The 22,305-nt window shown below is 40.2% G+C and overlaps 1 protein-coding gene across 1 annotated transcript in view; it reads left to right on the forward strand.

Annotated features, from left to right (window-relative positions):
• VDR (vitamin D receptor) overlaps positions 1 to 22,305 on the forward strand; it is a 205,275-nt gene that overhangs the window by 115,935 nt on the left and 67,035 nt on the right. The window contains exon 3 of the mRNA XM_089691376.1: positions 9,660 to 9,790. Within this exon, the coding sequence (XP_089547502.1) occupies positions 9,660 to 9,790 (131 nt within the window). The remainder of the gene's footprint in view (positions 1 to 9,659; positions 9,791 to 22,305) is intronic.

Raw genomic sequence — 22,305 nt, forward strand, 5'->3', positions numbered from 1 at the left:
CAGAAGATTTTACCTCCTTCATGGTCAGGCCATTTTTTGCTGTCCATCACTGCGCTACTTTAAAGCGAAGTTCCATCTGTTTTTTGTGTTTAATAAAAGTCAGCAGCTACAAATACTGTAGCTACTGACTTTTACTAAACACACACTTACCTGTCCTGGAGTCCAGCAATGTTCTCAATAAGCGGAGCGGCTGCTTTTGAGTGGAACTCTGCTTTAACTGACAATTGCACGCAACACTGTACCCAAACTTATATAATTTTGTTCACACAAATAGTTTTCTTTTGGTGGTATTTGATCACCACTGGCTTTTTTATTTGTTATATTAAGGAGAAAAGACCAAACATTTTGAAAAAAACAATATTTTTTACTTTCTGCTGCAAAACCTCTCCAATAGAAAAACATTTAAAAGATCAAATTTCTTCGTAAATTTAGGCCAAAATGTATTCTACTACATATTTTTGGTAAAAAAACAAAAAATCCCAAAAAGTGGATATTAATTGGTTTGCATGAAAGTTATAGCATCTACAACTTATGGGATATATACTGGAATTTTTATTTATTTATATTAGTAATGGCGGAGATAAGCGACTTATAGTGGAACTGTGATATTACGGGCAATCTGACACTAAATGACACTTTGTGGAAACTGGCACTGACATCACCACTGACACTAATACTGTGATCAGTGCTAATAGTATACACTGACACAAAACTAATGACACTGGTTAACTGTGTGCCTAACATCTGTAAAGTGTTTGCTGTGTGGTGCTTTTACTAAAGGAAGGACCATTTTTTTATTGCCTGCTTTGCAGCAAAACTGCAGTGTGCGGTCGGCAACTGGTTTAACAAAACATCCAAACTCACATTTGTTGATGCCCATATCAGTAATGGCACAATAACAGAGCATAAACATATGGTGGAAGCCGCCGCTGTCTCAGGAGCCAGGCGTACGTTCTACTATGGTTACAGCGTAAGTCCCGTGTACTGGAAGTGCCAACAAAACCCGTCCCAACTTGTTTTGCCAATGGGTATCCTGAGGAGCTCTCTTGGCTTTATTCCTCCTCATTGGCTCAGAGACAGCAGCGACAGCCATTGACTCCTTCTACTGTCAATCACAGCCAGTGAGGAGAGGGCAGGGCCAAGCCGTGTCGTTGAACACACAAAAGCCTGCATAAGTGCCCCCATAGCAAGTGGCTTGCTATGGGGGCACTAGGGGGGGGGGGGTAGAGTCAGCGGGGGACTTGAGAAGAGGAGGATTGGGGCTGCTCTGTGCAAAACCATTTCACGGAGCAGGTACGTATGACATGTTTTAATGGTCCTTTCTGGAGCAGTTTTCAAAGAGCCTATAATAATTTAGTTTAGGGGAAGGGGAATTGCTATCAAAGAGGAAACCCTCAACTCTTTGACCATGATGCCGCACGCTAACTGTACATCAGCTTTTTCCATACTTTAGACTAGTATTGGTTGAGAGCCTGAGATGTGGCTGCATTCCAGACCACAGTTTAAATGTATCTGATCATGTCTGGAGTAATTAGAAGCTTTAATACTCTCACGTAACATTCAATGGCTAATAAATACCTTTTAAATATATGCAAATAAAGCGTTTTCTTTTTTATTTCATATCTGTATGTGAAAAGCAATGTAAATTGTCAGTGATTATTGCTCTCAAATTATTTTTTTTTCTGGTAATTCTATAGAAAGCTATGCAAGCTTCTTTTGAAAATAATGAAGATTCTATAGATTTTTAACAGTTTCAAATATTTTCTGGGTTGTTAATTGATAAAGGCCTCTCAAGTCATAACTATTTCCAAAGAACAATTTGAGTCATACATTCTTGACTCATTGCTTCCCTCAGAAAATGAGCATGTGATTGCTTACTTTGCCAAGAGCTTGACTTTCATTCATAAGCATAGTTACTGGCAATTGTCTTTGGCTGTTTTATAGATTAGCATCTTTAGCAAAGACTTTGATGTAAAGGTTCTTTTTTTTTTAGGTTTTACGCAGTTCCTGGCATTTGATGCTACTCCTACCACTGTGAATGTCGGTGTGTAAATTTTACAGATAGAGGTAAACAGAACAATATTACAGAGTGGAAAATGACAGAAGTACTTACTAGCATCAGTATACATCAGTGTTTGGGATGCATTGACACTAGTGGTGCACCAAAAGGAAAAATATGGACTGAAACCAAAATTCCAGGATTCACTTGGCTGCAAACAAAAACCAAAATGGACTTTTAAAAAAACAAAAAAGTTTTTATATATAAATGTATTCAACTTTATAATCAACATCATGAAATTAAATGAATATGAATTTAAAAAATCCAGTCCAGTAACGTAAAATATTTTATTGACAGTAACACACAAAAACTGGACAGAAAATGAAATTTGTATAAGATTACAGTGAAGTCAAAGGGACGTGATTGTGAATTGAAGTCAGCGGGACATAATTTTGCATTGAAGTTAATGGGACATGATTTTGCATTGAAGTCAATTGATCACGATTTTGCATTTTAACAGGTTCCCGCCCGGCCTATAGCCAGATGGCGGCCGGCAAAACACCTCGTCCCTCCAGGTGGACGCCATATGGCGTCCTTTCAGGCATGCGCAGTTTGCCTGTTCGCAGAGTCGCGCAGCGGCGCGATCTGTCACTGGCCGTGTATTTCGGACACGGCCGATGACAGATCTGTGTACCAGCCCCGTTGCCGGTACCATGTGACCTGCTGTGACCAATCACAGCAGGCCACATGACAGTTGTATACAATGGATGGCTTCCTTTCATGCCATCTATTGTATACAAGTGTGGCTAGCAGTGAATGGCCACAGCGATCACATGCACAAGCTAGGCAAATCACAGCCCAGCTGTGTCATGTGATTAACAAATCACAGTTAAGAAAAAAAAAAATCCTGAATGAATCGATTTCATTCAGGTAAATGCTTGCTTATAGCAAAGTAATTCTTTGCTATAAACAAATTGTGTAAAAAAAAAAAATACTGATTGTCACAATCATGCACACAGGGAGAGGTGCGGTTCTCCGTTTTGCTCCAAACTTCTGCATTTTGGTATTTCTCTTAAACTCATATGCCATCACCTGAAGGGGGGAGGTGTAGCAATCGTGCATACAAGAGCCAGGCACAGCCCTCACTGTGTTAAGAAGTCTTAATGTTATCCCCTCCTTTCCCCCTCCCACAGGAGTGCAATCAGTGTATGATGCTGAGCTCCCTGCCTAACAATCCTTTGACTAAATAAGGCAATTGGGTTCTGTTGTAAGAGACACCCCATTGATTTTGAGTAGAAAAGAGGCTGTTATGTTTTGTGTGTAGACAGAGAAGTGAGGACCTTCTGCGTTTTAACATCTAGCAGACCAAGAGCAAAGGAGAATCTCACTGTAACAATGAAACTGAGTGCGAGACCAGAAATCCCTTTTTAGCTCATCAGACTTGAAACTGCTTAACCCCAGGCATCTATTTGGCAAGTACTTATTTACCTAAACTTCTTTCTGGTATCTCTTTGCTGTGATGTTGTGCTCTGTATATTTATATATATATTGGTTACGTCTTGTTTCTGTAAATATTTTTCCACTGCACCCTTTTGACCTTTTAGTAATAAACCTTACTTTCTGAAAGTGTTGAACTGTTTCTATAGCTCTTGAATGTAACTTACAAATCCCCGCCGCTGAAGAGCGCTACTATGAATGTTTAACCCTCTGTATAACCGGTCTGTGGAGATAGCGGTATACCGACGATTAACCAATCATCCTAGTGTATTGCTGAGTTTCCTCTTTCTCTGTATAAAAAGGAGGTGGTGGCAGTGTGAAGGGTTTATTGCGTAATTAACCTGACCCAGTAACAAACGCTACCAGGCTGCAGGTACGTCGATTGTGGTCCAATTAGCTGGAAAATCGGTGTGCAGGGTGCAGCTGGGCGTGGCATTGTTACGCACGCGACATCGTGTTGTTAGATTGGCTAGTCCTTCGGTCACGAGTTTGGTGAGAAGGTCAGGGGTCTGACGCCGCGCCCGTCACACTGATCACTTCCCCAAAGTAGTACAATGTTACTATGGTAACATTATACTACTTTGGTCATAGTGAAATATGAAAAAAAATCTTAAAAAAAGAAAAAAAAATGTAATAAAAAATAATTAAATTTTTTTTTTTTTTTTTCGTATTGTCACCAGTCAGTGTCCCTGATCACCGCCATGCCAGTTATATGATGATGCTGTACTGCACTGGTGCTGGTGACAGTATGTAGAAAAAAAAATAGTGAAAATAATTTTTTTATTCATTTCCGAAAAATTATGACAAAAAAATTACAACTTCAAAAAACTCGCCATGCCTGTTATGAAATGTGTCTCAAAGTGTGAGAGTGCTGAAACCTGAAAAATGGCCTGGGCAGGAAGGGGGTAAAAGTGCCCGGTATGGAAGCGGTTAAGCAGTTACTATTATCAGCACCTTTTTTTTTTCTATTGGCAAAATGCTGATAGCCCTATTTTCGGCTGATAATTTTCAGCATTTGATATATCGGTGCATCACTAATTGAAACTAGTATAGTGTCCGGGAGATGATTATATTAATACTTCTAGCTATGGGCCAACATATGCCACTTAAATATGCTGAATTCTTAGACTAGTAGTATATTGAGAATGAAAATGGTTATATTGTTTCCTGTTCTTTCAGTCCTTTCAGTGGAGATTATTAGTAGTCCAAGTGTGCCTATATGATGGAGAGTAAAAAAAAAAATGTACTTGCAGTTCAGTCATTCAAATGAGCAAAAGATGTTTAATTTTTTTAATAAATTCCTATTTATTCTGTACATGGTCTTTGTTCAAAGTGAAGCCAGTTAAATTGGTTAAGTAAAAATCCACCAACCTCTCCCATTGATGTAAAGAATGTCCTATTAATGAGAGAATGCTGCCATACTATTGGTATTGACCTTAAAAACCATGGTGGATGCACATGTGTGCTCAACATGGTTGGATGGTCAACTTGCTGTTGGGAATGCTGGTTAGAGTGAGAATGGGTCAGGGTGTGTTTTAAACAAGATGGAAGCTGCATGTGCCAAGTCTGTCTTTTTATGACCACATTGTTTATGGGAGCACTGCTACATTATTGATTTTTCAGGAAAGACACTTTGGTTGTAGCCCCCACCAGAGCACATTTCATGTAGGCTTTTTGGGGTTCTGTTTTATGTGGATTGCCTATGCACCAAAAACCGAACTCAAAAACAAAACACAGATACAGAACCTTAAACCATGTATAATCAACCTAGAAGAGTTGTAGTATCCAGTATTAACCACTTCAGTACTGATACTTTCACCCCCTTCTTGCCCAGGCCAATTTTCAACTTTTAACGCTGTTTAACAATTTTATGACCATGCAACACTGTATAAAAATGTTGTATTTTTTGAGGCAGAGAGAGCTTTCTTTTGGTGATATTTAAAGTGGTTGTAAAGGCTCAAGGTATTTTACCTTCAGGTATTCTATGCCTGAAGGTAAAAAACCTTCTGTGTGCAGCATTCCTCCCTCAGTACTTACCTGAGCCTCATCGCGATCCAGCAGTGTGAACGACAGCCATTGGCTCCCGCTGCTGTCAATCGCAATCAGTTTTCCAATGAGGGGAAAGGGGGGACGGGGCCAAACCACGGCTCTGTGTGTGAATAGACACAGGGCAGAGGGTACCTCCATAGCAAGTTGCTTGCTGTGGGGGCACCCAACAGGAGGGAGGGGCCATAAGAGCCTGTGGGGCACCCGAGAAGAGAAGGATCTGGACTGCTCTGTGCAAAACCACTGCAAACAGCAGGTAAGTATAACATATTTGTTATCCCCCCCCCCCAAAAAAAAATTAACCTTTTAGAATCACTTTTACCACTGTGTTTTTTTTAATTTTTGCTGAACAAACAGAAGACCGAAAATTTTGAAAAAGAAAAAAAAGTTTTGCGAAGAAGTGATTTTTCTTCTACACTGATGAGGCTGCACTGATGGACACTGATGAGGCTGCACTGATGGGCACAGATGGGACTGCACTGTGAAGGCACTGATGAGCACTGTTCAAAGTTCAAGAAACTGATGCATGGGTGGTATCACACCAATTTGGAGTGTTTTTAGCCTTCTAATACACTGTTTTCCCATGCTTGTTATACTGTTTATTGTACTTGTTCTTTTTATATTTACATTTCTGTAGTGAACATTGTGATGGTAGAAACTGTGTGGAGGCAAGATAGATGTAACTTCAAATAAATTGCAGTACACTGAACGAAAGGAAAGAAAATTGCCAAGGGTCATGCTCTGCCATTTAGCTGGGGTATTTCTCCTTCGCTGTCTGAACCAGCAGGGTGTTGGTCATTGCCATCCCCTAACTCGCAAATAATCAAAATTTAGTGCAACCTTTGATCACAGCTGACAGCACCACAGTTGCTATGGACAAATAACCCCTGGAAAATTGCATCTTTCATCCCATCAAAATGATGTGGATAAGAGAGAACTTCAATTATGTGTTCTTTTTTGGTCTGGTAAATATATTATTAAAAGGATTTTGCTATATCTATTTCAAAAGTGCAAAAAATACTTGTTGGTTTTGCCAGAAACTTTGTTGTGCTCATCTGTGTTTTCTTCCAGTGCTCCATGTGGACTACAAAACAGCTCCCCATATGTTACGTAGAATAGAAGAGGAGGAGGAGGTGTACTGTAGTCCTCTCCTAGGCTGACAACACTGCTCCTCCATAGAGACAAAATGGTGAGTGACAACACTGCTCCTCCATAGAGACAGAATGGTGAGTGAGCGTTGTCACCCTAGGACAGGAAGTGTGTTACTGTCAGCGTTACCAGGTAAAAGTAAAGCTCTAGAAAAAGAAAGCTAATGCAGCCACCACATCAAAGGACAGTCAAGCTGAAATGTATTAGATTTATTTTTTTTCCGTTTAGATATGCTTTAATTGGTAGTATGTAGTGATTTTACAGCTCCTAATTTTATAATAGTTCCTGCTACTAATGTAGAACCAGTGGTGTGGCTCTACATAAAGAAGTTAATGTGACAAATAGAAGGCCCAGTGTCAGCCTGACTACAAAATTACTTGTCGTGGGAGCTTGGTAATTTTAATAATGGATTACAAATAAATGCATATATAATCAATGCATCTCTGCAGTATCACTTGCAATTCCCAGAATGGAGGCACATGGCCCAGTGTGCCCTAAAAAGACCTTCTATGAGGCTCCTTTTTTTTGTTGTGCCTAGATATGGATTTGTCTGTAATGATACTCCTTTAGTTTTCTCTTGCAGTAATGTAAGTGCAGATTTTACCATACAATTTACACAGTACTTATTTATAATCTTGTGGTTCCACAAAAAAATAGTAATGTAGTGCCAGAGTGGAAAAAGTAATAGCATTTGCTTTAAATAACCAATAGTTTTTCTTCACATGCAAGCAGCTCTCCCCTTCAAGAGCAGTGGTGGTTATTTTCAATAACAACATTCCAGAGCTGAAGCATTTTTAGACATTCATGTGGCACCATCACAGCGTTTTGCATAACCATTCCTTGTCCTTATGTTGGTCTGAGCTCCGTTTTTCTTCATAGACATCTTCCTTTATCTCCTTCTCTAGAAATAGAATACTGCCAGCCTGCCACATTTCTGTTTGTCCATAGACTCCAATTTCCTGTTTTTAAACATTTCATATTATTATTTTTTATTTTTAACAAGAGGACAGTTTGTATCTGTTGGGTTCCCCTGACAAACATTTTGTGTGGTTGCAATAGCCTTGTGGGCTGTAAGAGAAATAAAATAAGCTGTCATTTTTACACTATACTTGGAGTGTAGAAGAGCAGAACAGCTATGTGCATGTTGATTGACAGTGCACATACCAGCTATTAATAGATGTGGGCAATCTATGAATTGTATACATTGGACTGGCCACGGACATGACCTGAAATTCTTTGTTGATTTACTTCTCTGACTGCTTTTTTTTTTAAAGGGAAACTATTGTATATTTCACTGTGTATGGATATTTTCATACAGAACTGAAGCGAAGATTGATGCATGATTTTACCAATGCATGCTTCATTGATTTCTTTTTTTTTAATGGGCAGATTTTAAGATTTTCGCTGTGCATTAAGAGTGCATGAAAGAAAACATCAGTGCGTTATATTTTTTGCTGCCTTCAGTGCCTTTCATTTCCTGCTAGGATTACGGGTGAGCTCAGGTGCATTCTATTTATTTATTTCAGGTTCTTACATAGTGCACACACACAACACACACACACAACCACACACTACATTCACAGCTGTCCCTAGCCCTCAAGGGGCGTACAATCTAAGGTCCCTAACTCACACTCATACATACTTGGGCCAATGTAGACAGGATCCAATTAACCTACCAGCTTGTCTTTGGAATGTGGGAGGAAACCCACACAGGCACAGGGAGAACATGCAAACTTCAGGCAGATGGTGCCGTGGTTGGGTTTCGAACCAATAACCCTAGTATTGCCAGGCGGAAGTGCTAACCATTTAGCCACTGTGCTGCCCTGTGCTATGTTTTGATCCTCATACAGACCCACATGAGTTATTCCGCTAAGAGGGTGTCACAGCACAAAGCCAATCATAAGCGACCAATGCACTCTCACCCCCGCAGTCGCATGTATACAAGGGGCATAGGTACGTGCTGCTGCATGGAAGCGGAATCCTTAATCCCCTTATGGTTGGTTTTGCAGTGACAGGCTTCCCTGGTGGGTTCAGACTAGGTTCAGAACACACCTGAGCTCATCCCTAATTCTAGGCCTCCAGGGAAACATAGCTACTAAAGGCAGCAAAAAAATTACTGATAATTATTAGCCAAAAACAAAACCTACAAAAATGGATACACCATAAACCACCCATACTAAAACTCATTCTAGACCAGAGCTGGACTTCAGCTCTCCTCCCGCCAGGCTGCAGCTTGACAACTGTCAGTGATCTTGAGTGTTTACAAAGCTGGGTGTATTTTTTTTTCTGTTCGCCCACAATGAATGCTTCCTCCCAACCGAGTTACTGCTGTCACGGTCTCCACATTGTGGTGCAGTTTGTTTCGGAGTTCAGAGGGTTGGGGTAGTAGGCAGAGTTTATTGGTGGACAGTTGGGTGGAGGGCCCTGTCAAGAAGGTTGTATGATGGCCCTGATATAAGCAACCCCTTTTTTTAATTTTTTTTGTGAACCACTGTTTTTACACAAGCTACAATACATACAAGTATGGTAATCTTTTATTGATATATACCCTACCAAAACTTTCTAAAAAAAAAAAAAAGTAAAGCTTCAAGCAAACTAAATGGTACATCACAAGAATGTGTTCCATTGTCCTTCCAATCCATCTCACATGAACTGTTAGAACATATTAAATATAAAAGTCTCATCGCTTGCAAACGTAACAGATTGGCTGCCGTCAATGTGTGGTGTTCTTCTAATGTATAAAGTATCTTATTATAATGTACAAACTGTTCTCTTAAAAGCTAAATGATTAAAACATAGATACAAAAAGTGCATGAGATGCATGAAAATGCATGTACACAGCTGGTGTCTTTCTGCTATCCCTGGCATGGTACTCTTAGTTGTTCAAGTGTGCTCATATATGCCTATGACATCATAAGGCAACAGCATTTTTTCCATCCCTGATTAACATTTGATTCTTTTCTTTTAGGAGAAGCATGAAGAGGAAGGCGGTTTTTACATGCCCTTTTAATGGGGATTGTCGCATAACCAAAGACAATAGACGACACTGTCAGTCCTGTCGACTGAAGCGCTGTGTTGATATTGGCATGATGAAGGAGTGTGAGTAAACACATTCTCAAATAATTGTATTTTTTGTGTTACCCTAATAAAACTTAAGTTGGTTATTTGAAAATTAAATCAAAACTACTGGGGTAAATATTTTCAGTGTATCACATGGGCTCTTAATGTTCCTAGAAAATTTACTAAATAGAAGTGAAGGCTACAACTAAATTCACAGCTGAATATGCAAGTGTGATGTCTTACCTGGCTGGTTTTCTAATCCAAACATCACGGTCAGACAGCAGACGCAGGACCTGACTTCACTTTTCTGTACTGCAGTTAAAGCAATACAGTTTAGTCAAACACCTCCCCAGCCTGTGATTGTCTAGTGAACGAACAGTAACACACAGATTTCATCAACACTGCTTTTCCTGCCTAGTGTATGAATTTGCTATAAAATTGCCTGTATGTGTGGGTATCGGTATCATTTTCTGAACTTTTCATAGCACATACTATATATTTATATTTTGTAGTATGGGGCAGAAATTCATAAACTTTGTCAATTTTGTCAGTTTAGCGTTCTAGACCTTTTGTCAGTTTAGCGTTCTAGACCTCTCAGCATAGTATCCCAGCCCCATACTTCACTCTAACTGACTCTTCTTTAAAAAAAAACATACACATTAGTGAGCCCACAGATGGTAATTACATGTCATAAGTCCTTGCTTTGCTTGAATGTCCACACAGAAGAATTCCTTGATCTTTTTGCTTTGTGTCTTTTAAGGTTCTTTGTGGTAAACGCAAAGGAAGCAATACAATCTCTGTATTTATTTGTTACAGGTACTTATATAGCGCTGTGAATTTACGCAGGGCTTAGCATATATCTATAGTATATTCATATCAGTCCCTGTCATCGAGCAACTTACAAACCGCTTCTGTAACCGCTTCCTGACTGCCCTATAGCAGAAATACTGCTACAGGGCGGCACAGGTGATTTTCACGCCCCTCCCAGATAGCCTCAGATTGCCCATCAGTAATCAAAATTAACTCCTTGATTGCCAGGAGCACGCTTATACGCAATAAACCTCCATTGCTAGTATAGTGTCTGAATGGATCAATATCTTTGATCAGATCAGCACTATACCAGCGCTCACATTATTATAGTGTCCCCAAAAATGCAGCGTTAGCAGGATCAGTCCCAACACCTGTCAGCACCTGCGTTTAGCCCCTATGCTTCCCCCCCCCCTTCTCCTGCAGCAAGTGCAGAGTCAGTAGGTCACTCTCACTTGATACATTGCACACAATACCGCAGTGTTCGCAGAATCAGCAACCGTACGTCCCCATTCACTGCCCAATCTGGAATTCTGGTGCAAACAGCAAATTTAACTACTCCCCTTGATTTTTTGGAGCTGTTTTTTATGGAAGATCAGTATGCATTGATTGTGGATCAAAGCAATCTATATGCACAACAATGTATCGCCGCCAACCCAATTTCAAACTTTGCCAGACCATTTGCATGGAAACCCATTACGGTTTCTGAATTAAAATATTTTTGGGGCCTAACCCTCAACATGGGCATTACTAAAAAAAAACAATTGTATTGGTCCAGAGACCCAATTCAACATATGCCCTTGTTCTCTGCTGCCATGGCCAGGCATAGATATGAGAATATAATGCGATTTATGCATTTCAGTGACAATATACTCGTCGTCGTGACCCTGAATTTGACCGGCTCCACAAAACTCGGCCCCTTGTAAATCACCTTAAACAGAAATTTGCAGATGTGTATACTCCTCAGCAAAACATCTGCATTGATGAGTCCCTCATTAATTTTTCTGGCCACCTTGCGTTCAAACAATTTCACCCCAACAAACGTGCCAGATATGGGGTCAAAATGTATAATACCTGTGAGAGGACAACAGGCGATACATGTAATTTTCAGATTTATGAGGGAAAAGAATAGTCATGTGGAGCCCCGCCGGATGCCCAGACTACATGGGGAGCAGTGGCAAGATAGTTTGGGACTTGGTGTCATTCTTTTTTCATATGGGGTACCACTTATACGTGGACAATTTTTATTCACGCTTGCCACTATTTAGACATTTGTACACTCTTGGAATTGGTGCATGTGGCACTGTGCGACCTAATGTGTGCCCACCATTAGAAGTGGGTGGATGCAGGGTGGTATATTCTAATGGTGGGCATACCACACACTTTTTCTGGCAGAGAGTTCTTCTCTTTTTTTTTCATTCAGCCCACAGGCTGCATACAAATAAAAAAAGAACATAGCATATATACCCAACGAGGACCAGCGATGTACTGGTACATCTACAGCTGCAAGCATCATCCTGGTATCAAAAACCTTTTCTATAAAATCTGTATGCAATACCCTATTAATCTTTCTATAAATGTTCAAAGTGTCCACAACAAATATAGTCCAAAGTGTCCACAAAAATGATTATTCAATCTTCCAAATATCATGGGAAAATCCAGGATACCTCAAAATAAAAAAAATGGGTGTTCCAACAAGACAACGACCCCAAACACACCAGTAAACGTGCAACATCTTGGTTCCAGACCAACAAGATTGACATTATGGAGTGGCCAGCCCAATCCCCGGATCTTAATCCAATAGAAGACTTGTGGGGTGACATCAAAAATGCAGTTTCTGAGGCAAAACCAAGAAATAGAGAAGAACTGTGGAATGTAGTCCAATCATCCTGGGCTGGAATACCTGTTCACAGGTGCCAGAAGTTGGTTGACTCCATGCAACACAGATGTACAGCAGTTCTCAGAAACAGTGCTTATACAACTAAATATTCATTGATTCAAAGGAAAGCAAAATCTTCAAACATTTTTCAGTTTATATAGTGAATGTTTGAGTTTGTAAAGAAGAATACAAACACTGCTATTTTTTTTTTTAACAGTCTAATATTCACTTTTCTTCAATTTTTTTAGAGGAACAACACAAATTTGATATATTTTTCTTCATGTTTTGATTTGGAATAGAATGTGTAGTGTTCCCAATGCATTTGTGTGTATGGGAATAAAAGCTATTAGAAGGATTTTGAGCTTTATTCACTTTTGTCAACACATTGCTATTATTTTGAACACAATTGTATATGTTCAACCCCTTGAATTTAAGTCAGCACTTTGAATTCATTTGGATTGTGTCGTTTTAATTTATTCTGGTGGCATACAGAAAATTGTTCATGTGTCCAAATATATATGGACCTAACTGTATAAACCTGTCCATATACTGTATATTTGGGCACAGACACAATTTTAGTTTTTTTTTAGATCACTGATGTCACGTCAGTGACATGATAGAAATATTTATCTTCTCATTTTGCTTGACCTGTTTTGGATGTGGAAGATTTTTGTTTACAGTAAATGTTACCTTATTTGCATTGCCAATTGTGTACAAAAGCATCATTAAAAGACCCTGTGTTTGAAAGTTGGTACAATTACCATTTACAAAAGGGGATAACAGAGGAACTGAGTGTGTAAAGAGGCCAATAAACATATTTCAGAGGAGTGGCTGAGGATATTAATTGTCTAGTGACATTTTTTCTGAAAATGGAAAGTATGATTTTTTTTTTGCACACACCTCAAAAAGGCCCAAGGTAACAGTAAGTAATGTGAGGTTTTTGAAGGAGAGAATAATTGGGAGCAGTGGGATAGTCTGCCTCCTAGGAGAGAAGTGTGAGAAGAGTGCTGAGATGAGGTAGACAGTAATAGGATAGTTGCCTGAAGAATTGGGGATGCAGATCTGTAGAAGCATTAGTAATTAGAACAAAAATAATAGTGTAACCAGTGACTGTCTTGTCCAAGACCAGGGTGCACTAGTGAACGTGACCCTAGAAGTGATAGTGAAGGGATTCTGAACATAGTTTCTGAAGTGAAAATCAAAGTGTCTCTTTAATACTATGCTCATTTAGCCTGCATTCACATCTGAGCAAAGCGTATACAGGTGTTTTTTCACATATATTTGTATGGGAGTGTCTTTCCTTGGCTGAGCAAGTGGATGAGAGCAGTTCTATAGACGTGGAGGGATTTTTAAGATGTTAAAACATGCAAAAACGTGCGTATCTTGCATTTACAGGCATTCTTTTTGAACTCTATGGAGTCAAAAAAGTCTGTCTAGGCTCAAAAAAAAAAAAGCTCACATACTTTTTGCAAGTATGAACAGGAACAATTAGAAATTATGTGATCCTGCATAGTCAGGCATAGGGGAACAGGCAGAAAAACGCTCAGGTGTTAATATGGGCTTAGCAAATGTGAGTATTGCCCTGCCCGGTGTGACAAATTGGTGTATTGATCAATATAGTGAACTTGAAACAATGCCCAGATACATACAGATTATCTGCAGATGAGATTTGTATTGGTCATTAAAGGAATATGTAAACCAAAAATTTCATATTCCTGATATGTGCCTGCTGTAGCTTGTACTTGTATGAAAAAGTATCCTGTTCTCTTTGTCTTGCTTCCTTTGTGTGTAATCCCTGGTGTTCTTGCCTGTCTCTCTTCTTTCCCATTAAAACTCACCATACTAATGCAGGCCATAGATGGGTCGAAAAACTGTCCGTTTTTAAAGAAAACAAAAATTGGTCGTTCAATAGGCCGACGTTACCACCAACGGTAACAAAAATCGGCTACGTCTGTCCCTTGCAGAGAGCTCCGCTATTATATTTGACATGAAAAATTATTGTGATTGCAACAATGTATCTATTTGTATCCATTTCGGATACAGATGGGTTTATTTGGATACAAATAGATACATTGTTGCAACCGCAATACTTTTTCGTGTCAAATATAATAGCGGACTGGAATTCTTCTTTTTCTTCTTCTTGCAGGTCACGGCTCATGCACAGATTTTTTATCTGTAAAACGACAGGCCGATTTGCCCATCATTGCCGGGACAATCGGCCGATCGCCAAAAATCGGGCGATTTCCCCCCCCCCCCCCCCCCAACTTTACCGATAAAAAAACTTAACAAAACACCAAAAAATGGCCAACCAATTAACCCATTAACGGTGCGAAAATCGGTCGATTTTTTTTTTTTTTTGACCCGTCTATGTCCTGCATAAGCAGGGGCACACACTGTGGTCCGTTCTCTAGCTATGCTGGAAACTCAGCCTGTTCTTCTCCAATGATTAGACTTGTCCTGACATACCCCTCCTGTACAGCCATTCACTGGAAAGATAGGTTTTCTACGGTTTCTCCTCCCCTAGCTCTTATTTAGCTGAGAACAGAGGGAATATGATCATTTATAATAAAAAGATATTAACATTTTTTTTATATCTATTCACAAATGTTTTGCCTTTTAAGTTCTTTTAAACTGAATGGGTTGTTTTACAAGGTGAGGGTTTACAATCACTTTAATCTTCTTGGTCTTTAATCTGGTTATGATTGGAGAAGGATTTTTGAATGCCAAGGATATTGATCTGCCAAAGGCAGAAGCTATATTGTGTGTATTTTTTTTCTTAATCTGGCAGCATGTTCCAAGACTACCCCTATCTGTTGGATTTAATACTGTAGACGTCCAGATCTGTTGACAAGTTGCCAAGCTACAGCGCGATGCAGGCCTTGGGTAGCCTCACCTGCACATGTGTAGGCATATTATGAAACACATCTATGTCCTTATTATAGACTTGTGATTTAGAAGACGTTGCACGGAGTTAATAGTAAACTGGCACTAATTTATTAAAGAATACTGATCTAGTTTAGCTAAAAATAGATAAAAGGTGACATGGAATGTTATGTTATGCCAGTTCCATCCTGAAAGTAGTGCAGTGATTACTAAAATCTACATGGTCACTTATTAACTTACTTTAAAAAACAATTTAAGGCCTTATGAGCAGACAGTGTAAAAAATACATTTGTTTTTAACTTTTTCTTTAGAATAAGGCCCTGTGCACATCATAGGCACAGAGACATACTCAGAACGAACCCTCAGTCTAATGCAGGCAAAACTGTTTTTTCCAGCAACTTCAGCTAGCTTTCAAGTACAAAAGTGATAGAAAAGGTCAAGGCAAATGCATTCCTGCTATGTAATTGTATAAACTTTTCATAGTATATAGTCTTGATCTGTTCAGGTATTCTTCCAGTCGATAGCAAGTTAAAGGTGAAATCTAAATATAACCACCGAACTCAGCACTACAGACGTAAAATACCAGCAAAATAATTATACAATATATTGCTGCAGGCTTTAATTCAATATACCCAAAATATGTAACCCAATAAAACAATAATAAAGGCGCTGCAAACACAAAATATGCGTTCTATAAAATAAACACCATTGTGAAAGCCCATGTGACAAGGTGTATGACAAATAAAGATTAGTTCATCCTGCAGCAGTTCTGTATAATCTCTACTCAAGAAAGTTAAGTCTCTCCACCATGAAAAAAAAATTGCTCCAGTGCTCAAATGCTTATAAATATATCAAGGTGACACACGAATGGTACAAATGCAGCCAAGACACTATTGACAAATATAAAGGTGACTATTAATACATAGCAATAAACGTATCCTGATGAAGTCACGCGAACGGTGACGTAACGCGTAGATACGCAAGGACGCAGTATCCGGACAGCGGTGACGTACTTCCGGTACGGCCGCCATCTTAGTCCACCCAGGAATTAGGCACTTTTGACCCATGCAGTACACCCATGCTTGGGTGGAGAACCGTGCAATATGACATCTGAAATGTAAGTGCCAGTTTTTGTTACAAATAAAGCACTTTTACTTTGGCATACTACACTATCAGAGTGTCTCCTTATATTTGCATTATCTGGATGAGTGGTGTACCCAGTGGAGATCAGGAGCCAGGACATCTAGTGTATCATCCCCATGTGATGAGAGGTCTGGAGGAGCTTACCTGTCAGTATTGGAGGAAGATCCTTAGTGATCTTGAAGGCGCATTGGCCCATTGGGCCGCAGAGTGGAGGTGAGGAGGCAATTCAGCCATAGGAGAGTCACTCACCAGCACTGGAAGTTTTGTGTGATCATGCACAATGCATGAATTTTTACTGTGTTGAACACCATCACTTACCATTTATGAACTGTGCATACCCCCTTGGAATATTTTTACCAGTGGTCACGTTACAGAGTGGGAGTGAGGGGGGCACGTTTATTGCTATGTATTAATAGTCACCTTTATATTTGTCAATCGAGTCTTGGCTGCATTTGTACCATTCGTGTATCACCTTGATATATTTATAAGCATTATTTTATTATATATTCACTTGTTTATATTTGATATAAGTCTGCAATTGAGCGCTGCACTACCTTTTTTGTGTTTTTTAGTTCTACTGTATGGTATCAGTCTGAGTGCCAGCTGCTTATAATGATAGGCACTCCATTAAGCGCAGAAGGATCTTTTCATATTCATTCACCATTTGTAGATGCTATAACTTTCACGCAAACCAATTAATTTACACATATTGGGATTCTATTTAGCAAAGACATGTAGCAGAATACATTTTGACCTAAATTTATGAAGAAATTTTATATTTTGAATTTTTTTATTGGATATGTTTTAGCAAAAACTGAAAAATATAGGATTTTTTTTTATTCAATATTGACTGATTTTATTTTGCTTATAGCGCAAAAAACACTGAGATCAAACACCACCAAAATAAAGCTCTAGTTGTGGGAAAAAAATGTTTTAAATTTCATTTATGTACAGCATTGCATGACTACGCAATTGTCAGTTGAAGTAACAAATCGCCGTATCGCAAAAAATGGCCTGGTCAGGAAGGGGGGTAAATCCTGTGGAGGGCAAATGATTAATGTCTTAAGATTAAATAAAATCCCCAAAACATTACTTACTTTCTGAAAGCAGACTCACGAGGGAATAAAATTCACTTCTTCAACTACCATCTCTATGCCGACGACACGCAAATCTATCTCTTTACCCCTCACCCCCTCAGTCTCTGCCCATATCACAAGCCTACTGAACGACATATCGGATTGGATGTCACTCCACTTCCTCAAACTAAATCTTTCCAAAACCAAGCTCCTAGTTCCCTGGTCTCCTCCTCCCATGCCCGTTTCCAGGACTTCTCCAGGGCTTCCCCCATCCTTTGGAACTCCCTACCCCAATCCATCTATCGCCTACTCTCCTCACCTTTAGGCGCACTCTGAAAACCTACCTCTTCAGGGAAGCCTACCCCGCCCTCAGCTAATTACCGATCTCCTCCATTCTTCCTACCACTCCATCCCCCACAGCTATTTCCTCCTGTACCACTATCCCCTCCCTCCTAGATTGTAAGCTCCAAGGAGCAGGGCCCTCGGCCCCTTCGTGTATTGAATTGTATTGTTACTGTACTGTCTCGTGTGCTGTCTCCCATTATAATGTACAGTGCTGAGCAAACTGTTGGCGCTATATGAATCCTGTATAATAATAATAAAATAGTATTAGTTCCAAAATTTTATACCACGTAATATTAGCACAACAGTTTAGGAACACAGAATTTAGTAAAAATACACTCAAGTTAATTTTAGGACACACAAACACAATAAATTAACCAGTTTGTAAAATATAAATGGTAAGGTTGTGCCAAGTAAATAGATACCAGAAACATGTCAAACCCTAAAATTGTGTGGACCCGTGAAATGATGACAACTTTCTGAATCCTCTATTTTCCATAGGCGACGCTTTAAAAGCACAAGAATAAACAAAAAGGACAAGGACTCACAATTTTAAGTATGAGGTCAGCTCACTTGTTTAATGTTGTCATGGTAACCAATAAGTATATAAAGAAAAAGACCCCCACCGTCTCACTGAGGGGGATAGTTATCTGTTACTTAAATGACAAGTGTGGCTTAATCAATAGTAAAATGTAACATTTATTAAAAAATGTTAAATTGACAAAAGGCACAAATATCAAAATGTACCGTATTTTTCGCTCTATAAGACGTGCCTAGGTTTTAGAGGTGGAAAACAAGAAAAAAAACATTCTGAACCAATGGACTGCAGACCTTGTACAGGAGATGACCAGAGACTGCGGACACAGTACAGGATATGACCGGAGACTGCGGACACAGTACAGTAGGTGACCGGAGACTGCGGACACAGTATAGGAAATGACCAGAGACTGCGGACATACTACAGGTGATGACCAGAGACTGCGTACAGTGCAGGAGATGACCAGAGACTGCGGACACAGTACAGGGGATGACCAGAGACTGTGGACACAGTACAGGGGATGACCAGAGACTGCGGACAGTTTAGGGGATGACCAAGAGACTGCGGACAGTATAGAGGATGACCAAGAGACTGCGGACAGTATAGGGGATGACCAAGAGACTGCGGACCGTATAGGGGATGACCAAGAGACTGCGGACAGTATAGGGGATGACCAAGAGACTGCGGACAGTATAGGAGATGACCAAGAGACTGCGGACAGTATAGGAGATGACCAAGAGACTGCGGACCGTATAGGGGATGACCAGAGACTGCGGACAGTACAAGGGATGACCAGAGACTGCGGACAGTACAAGGGATGACCAGAGACTGCGGACAGTGTAGGGGATGACCAAGAGACTGCGGACAGTATAGGGGATGACCAGAGACTGCGGACAGTACAAGGGATGACCAAGAGACTGCAGACAGTACAGGGGGTGACCAGAGACTGCGGACAGTACAGGAGATGACCAGAGACTGCAGACAGTACAGGGGATGACCAGAGACTGCAGACAGTACAGGAGATGACCAGAGACTGCAGACAGTACAGGAGATGACCAGAGACTGCTGACAGTACAGGGGATGATTAAGAGACTGCTGACCTTTGGGGAGGGAGGGGGAGTGGGTACCTGAATTTGACAGGTACCCGCTCCCACTTCCACGGAGTTGTCCTCCCTTTAGTGTGGGCACCCGGCTGACAGCCGGGTGCCCAGTGCGCATGCGCGAAAAGCGCTGCGCTTTGTGATTGGTCCAGCATTTTCTGAGACCTGTAATGTGTCCGAGAAGACGCCGTATCATTCACAAAGTGCAGAGCTTCTCGCACATGCGCACTGGGCACCCGGCTATCACAGCCAAGAGCCCACACTAAAGAAGCCGGCGCGGGAAGACTGCGCAGCGCTGGACCGAGGAACAGGTAAGGTTCTGCTGCAGAGAAGAACTGAGCGGCCAGCCCGGTACTCTGACATGGCGGCGGTGGAAATACTGGACCGGCCGCTCCATATTCGCTCCATAAGACATTTCCCCCCTTTTTTGGGGGGAAAAAAGTGCGTCTTATGGAGTGAAAAATACGGTATATGTTATAAATACACTGTGTGCACAATTATGCAAGTTGAATTTTTGAGGATTCATTTCATTATTGAACAACTACAGTGCTCTCGGTCAATTTGAAATAAACCTCAAACCTGAATATTTAAGAAAGTAAAAGTGAGGTTTTGCGCTCTAAGGATAATATCTGTGTGCACAATTATTAGGAACTATTAGTGTGCAGAATTATTATGCAATTAAATGAAAAACTAAATTTTTGCCATCTCACTTGTTTATTTTTATCTGTTAAAGTGAGAATAATTGACAAACAACTCAAAATTTACAATAAATATTTCTGACATTTCAAAAGAAATCGGTGACAAATATACCCACCTTTCATTTCAATAACAGTCATAAGTCTTCCATTCATGGAGTCTGTCAATTTCTTGATCTGTTGACAATCGGCTTTATTGTGCAGCAGTTACAGTCTCCCAGACACTGTACAGAGAGGTGTGCTGGTTTCCTTCTCCCGTAAATTCCTGTTTAAGAAGGATCCACAAGTTCTCAATAGGGTTTAGGTCAGGTGAGGAAGGGGGTCATGTCATTATTCTTTCATCTTTTAAGGCCTTTACTGGCTAGCCATGCAGTGGAGTACTTTGATGCATGTGTTGGAGCATTGTCCTTCATAAACATCCTGGTCTTGAAAGATGTAGACTTTCCTGTCCCACTGCTTGAATAAAGTGTCTTCTAAAAATTGGCAGTAGATTTGGGAGTTAATTTTGAATCAATCTTCAACCCGAAAGGTCCAACTAGCTCATCTTTAATAATGATACCAGCCCACACCAGTACCCCACCTCCACCTTGCTGGTATCTGAGTTGAAGTGGAGCTCTTTGCTCATTATTGATCCAGCCACGGCCCATTCTTCTGGTCCGACAAGAGTCACTTTTATCTCATCAGTCCATAAAACCTTTGAAAAATCTGTCTTCAGATATTTCTTGGCCCAGTCTTGACGTCTCAGCTTATGTGTCTTGTTTTGTGGTGGTTGGGTTTCAGCCCTCATTACCTTGGCTACGACTCTGAGCACTGACCGCCTTGTACTTCTGGCGCTCCAGGTAGGTTGTAGTTCTGGAATATAGCCGCACTGGAGGATAATGGGTTGCTGGTAGCTTCACGTTTGATTCTTCTGAAATCTTTGGCAGTTAAATAGTGTTTCTCAACACAATTTTTGTGACTCTGTTGACTAATTGCAACAAAATGTTTGATGATTTTGTGATCACGCCCCAATATCTTAGCAGTTTCAAGAGTGCTGCATCCCTCTGAAAGACTTTTTGCAGTCAGTTAAATCTCTTTTTTGGCTCATTTTGCCTGAGGAAAAGAAGCTGCCTAATAATTATGCACACCTTGATCTAGGTTACTGATCTCCTTAGGCCACACCCTCCCTCATTATACAAATACAAATCACCTGATATGCTTAAATCCAATAAGCATTTAAGTTTATACAGCTTAGTTGTAGACAATATGCATAAAAATGATGATTTGGTCAAAATGCTCACTAGCCAATAATTGTGCACAGAGTGTATATCCAGGACCTTATTTACACCTTAATTACAAACCATCTGTATAATATTAAAAACCAATAACCACAATACGTCCAGACATAATCTATTTTTGCATAGTCAGTGGATGGACAGCAGAATACTGCTTTGTGTGTATACAACAAAGTGTCTAATCCACCTATAAAGTTTACATCCATAGGGTATGCAAAACCCTGTCTGCTTAAGAATAAAAATAGTACCAAATGTGGTGATACACAAACTACTTTCTAATAAATATCATTGTCTGTGTCTCAATCATGGTTGGTTCCTATCGATACAGCTGAAGTGAAATGCATTACATCCCATTCTAGGGAAGATCAACACAGTTGAAGTGATGTTCAACATATTGTTTGCATTAGGCCCCTCAAACTCGTGGCAAAGGATACAATCAAGAAGATGATCTGAAGCAGGAGCAAAGTCCTCCCCTTATGTGTCTAGGGAGATTGTAAGCAGGGGAAAAAAAGCTTGAAGTGACAAGCAGATAGTTAACCATAGCACAGCCTCTAGCAGTAGTCCGCAATGGCAGAGCAGCTTGCAGGTAAGCAGCAGTCAGGCACAAGCACAGCCAGGTTCAGAAGCACACATTAACAAAGTGATTTGTCATAGCTACATCCAGCTGACAAGAAAACTGGCCATAGAGACATTCCAAAATGTATAGAGCTGTTGGGAAAGTTCATAAAATGGAGGCGTCGAGTATCTAGTTATTTTTTTTTTTTGTTTAACAGCAACTAAGTATCCGGTTTACTCACAGACCCGAGCAAACAGCCCT

Source organism: Staurois parvus, unplaced genomic scaffold (genome assembly GCF_062004578.1).
Source record: "Staurois parvus isolate SC_StPar_1 unplaced genomic scaffold, SC_StPar_1.0 ptg000562l, whole genome shotgun sequence".
NCBI lineage: Eukaryota > Metazoa > Chordata > Amphibia > Anura > Ranidae > Staurois > Staurois parvus.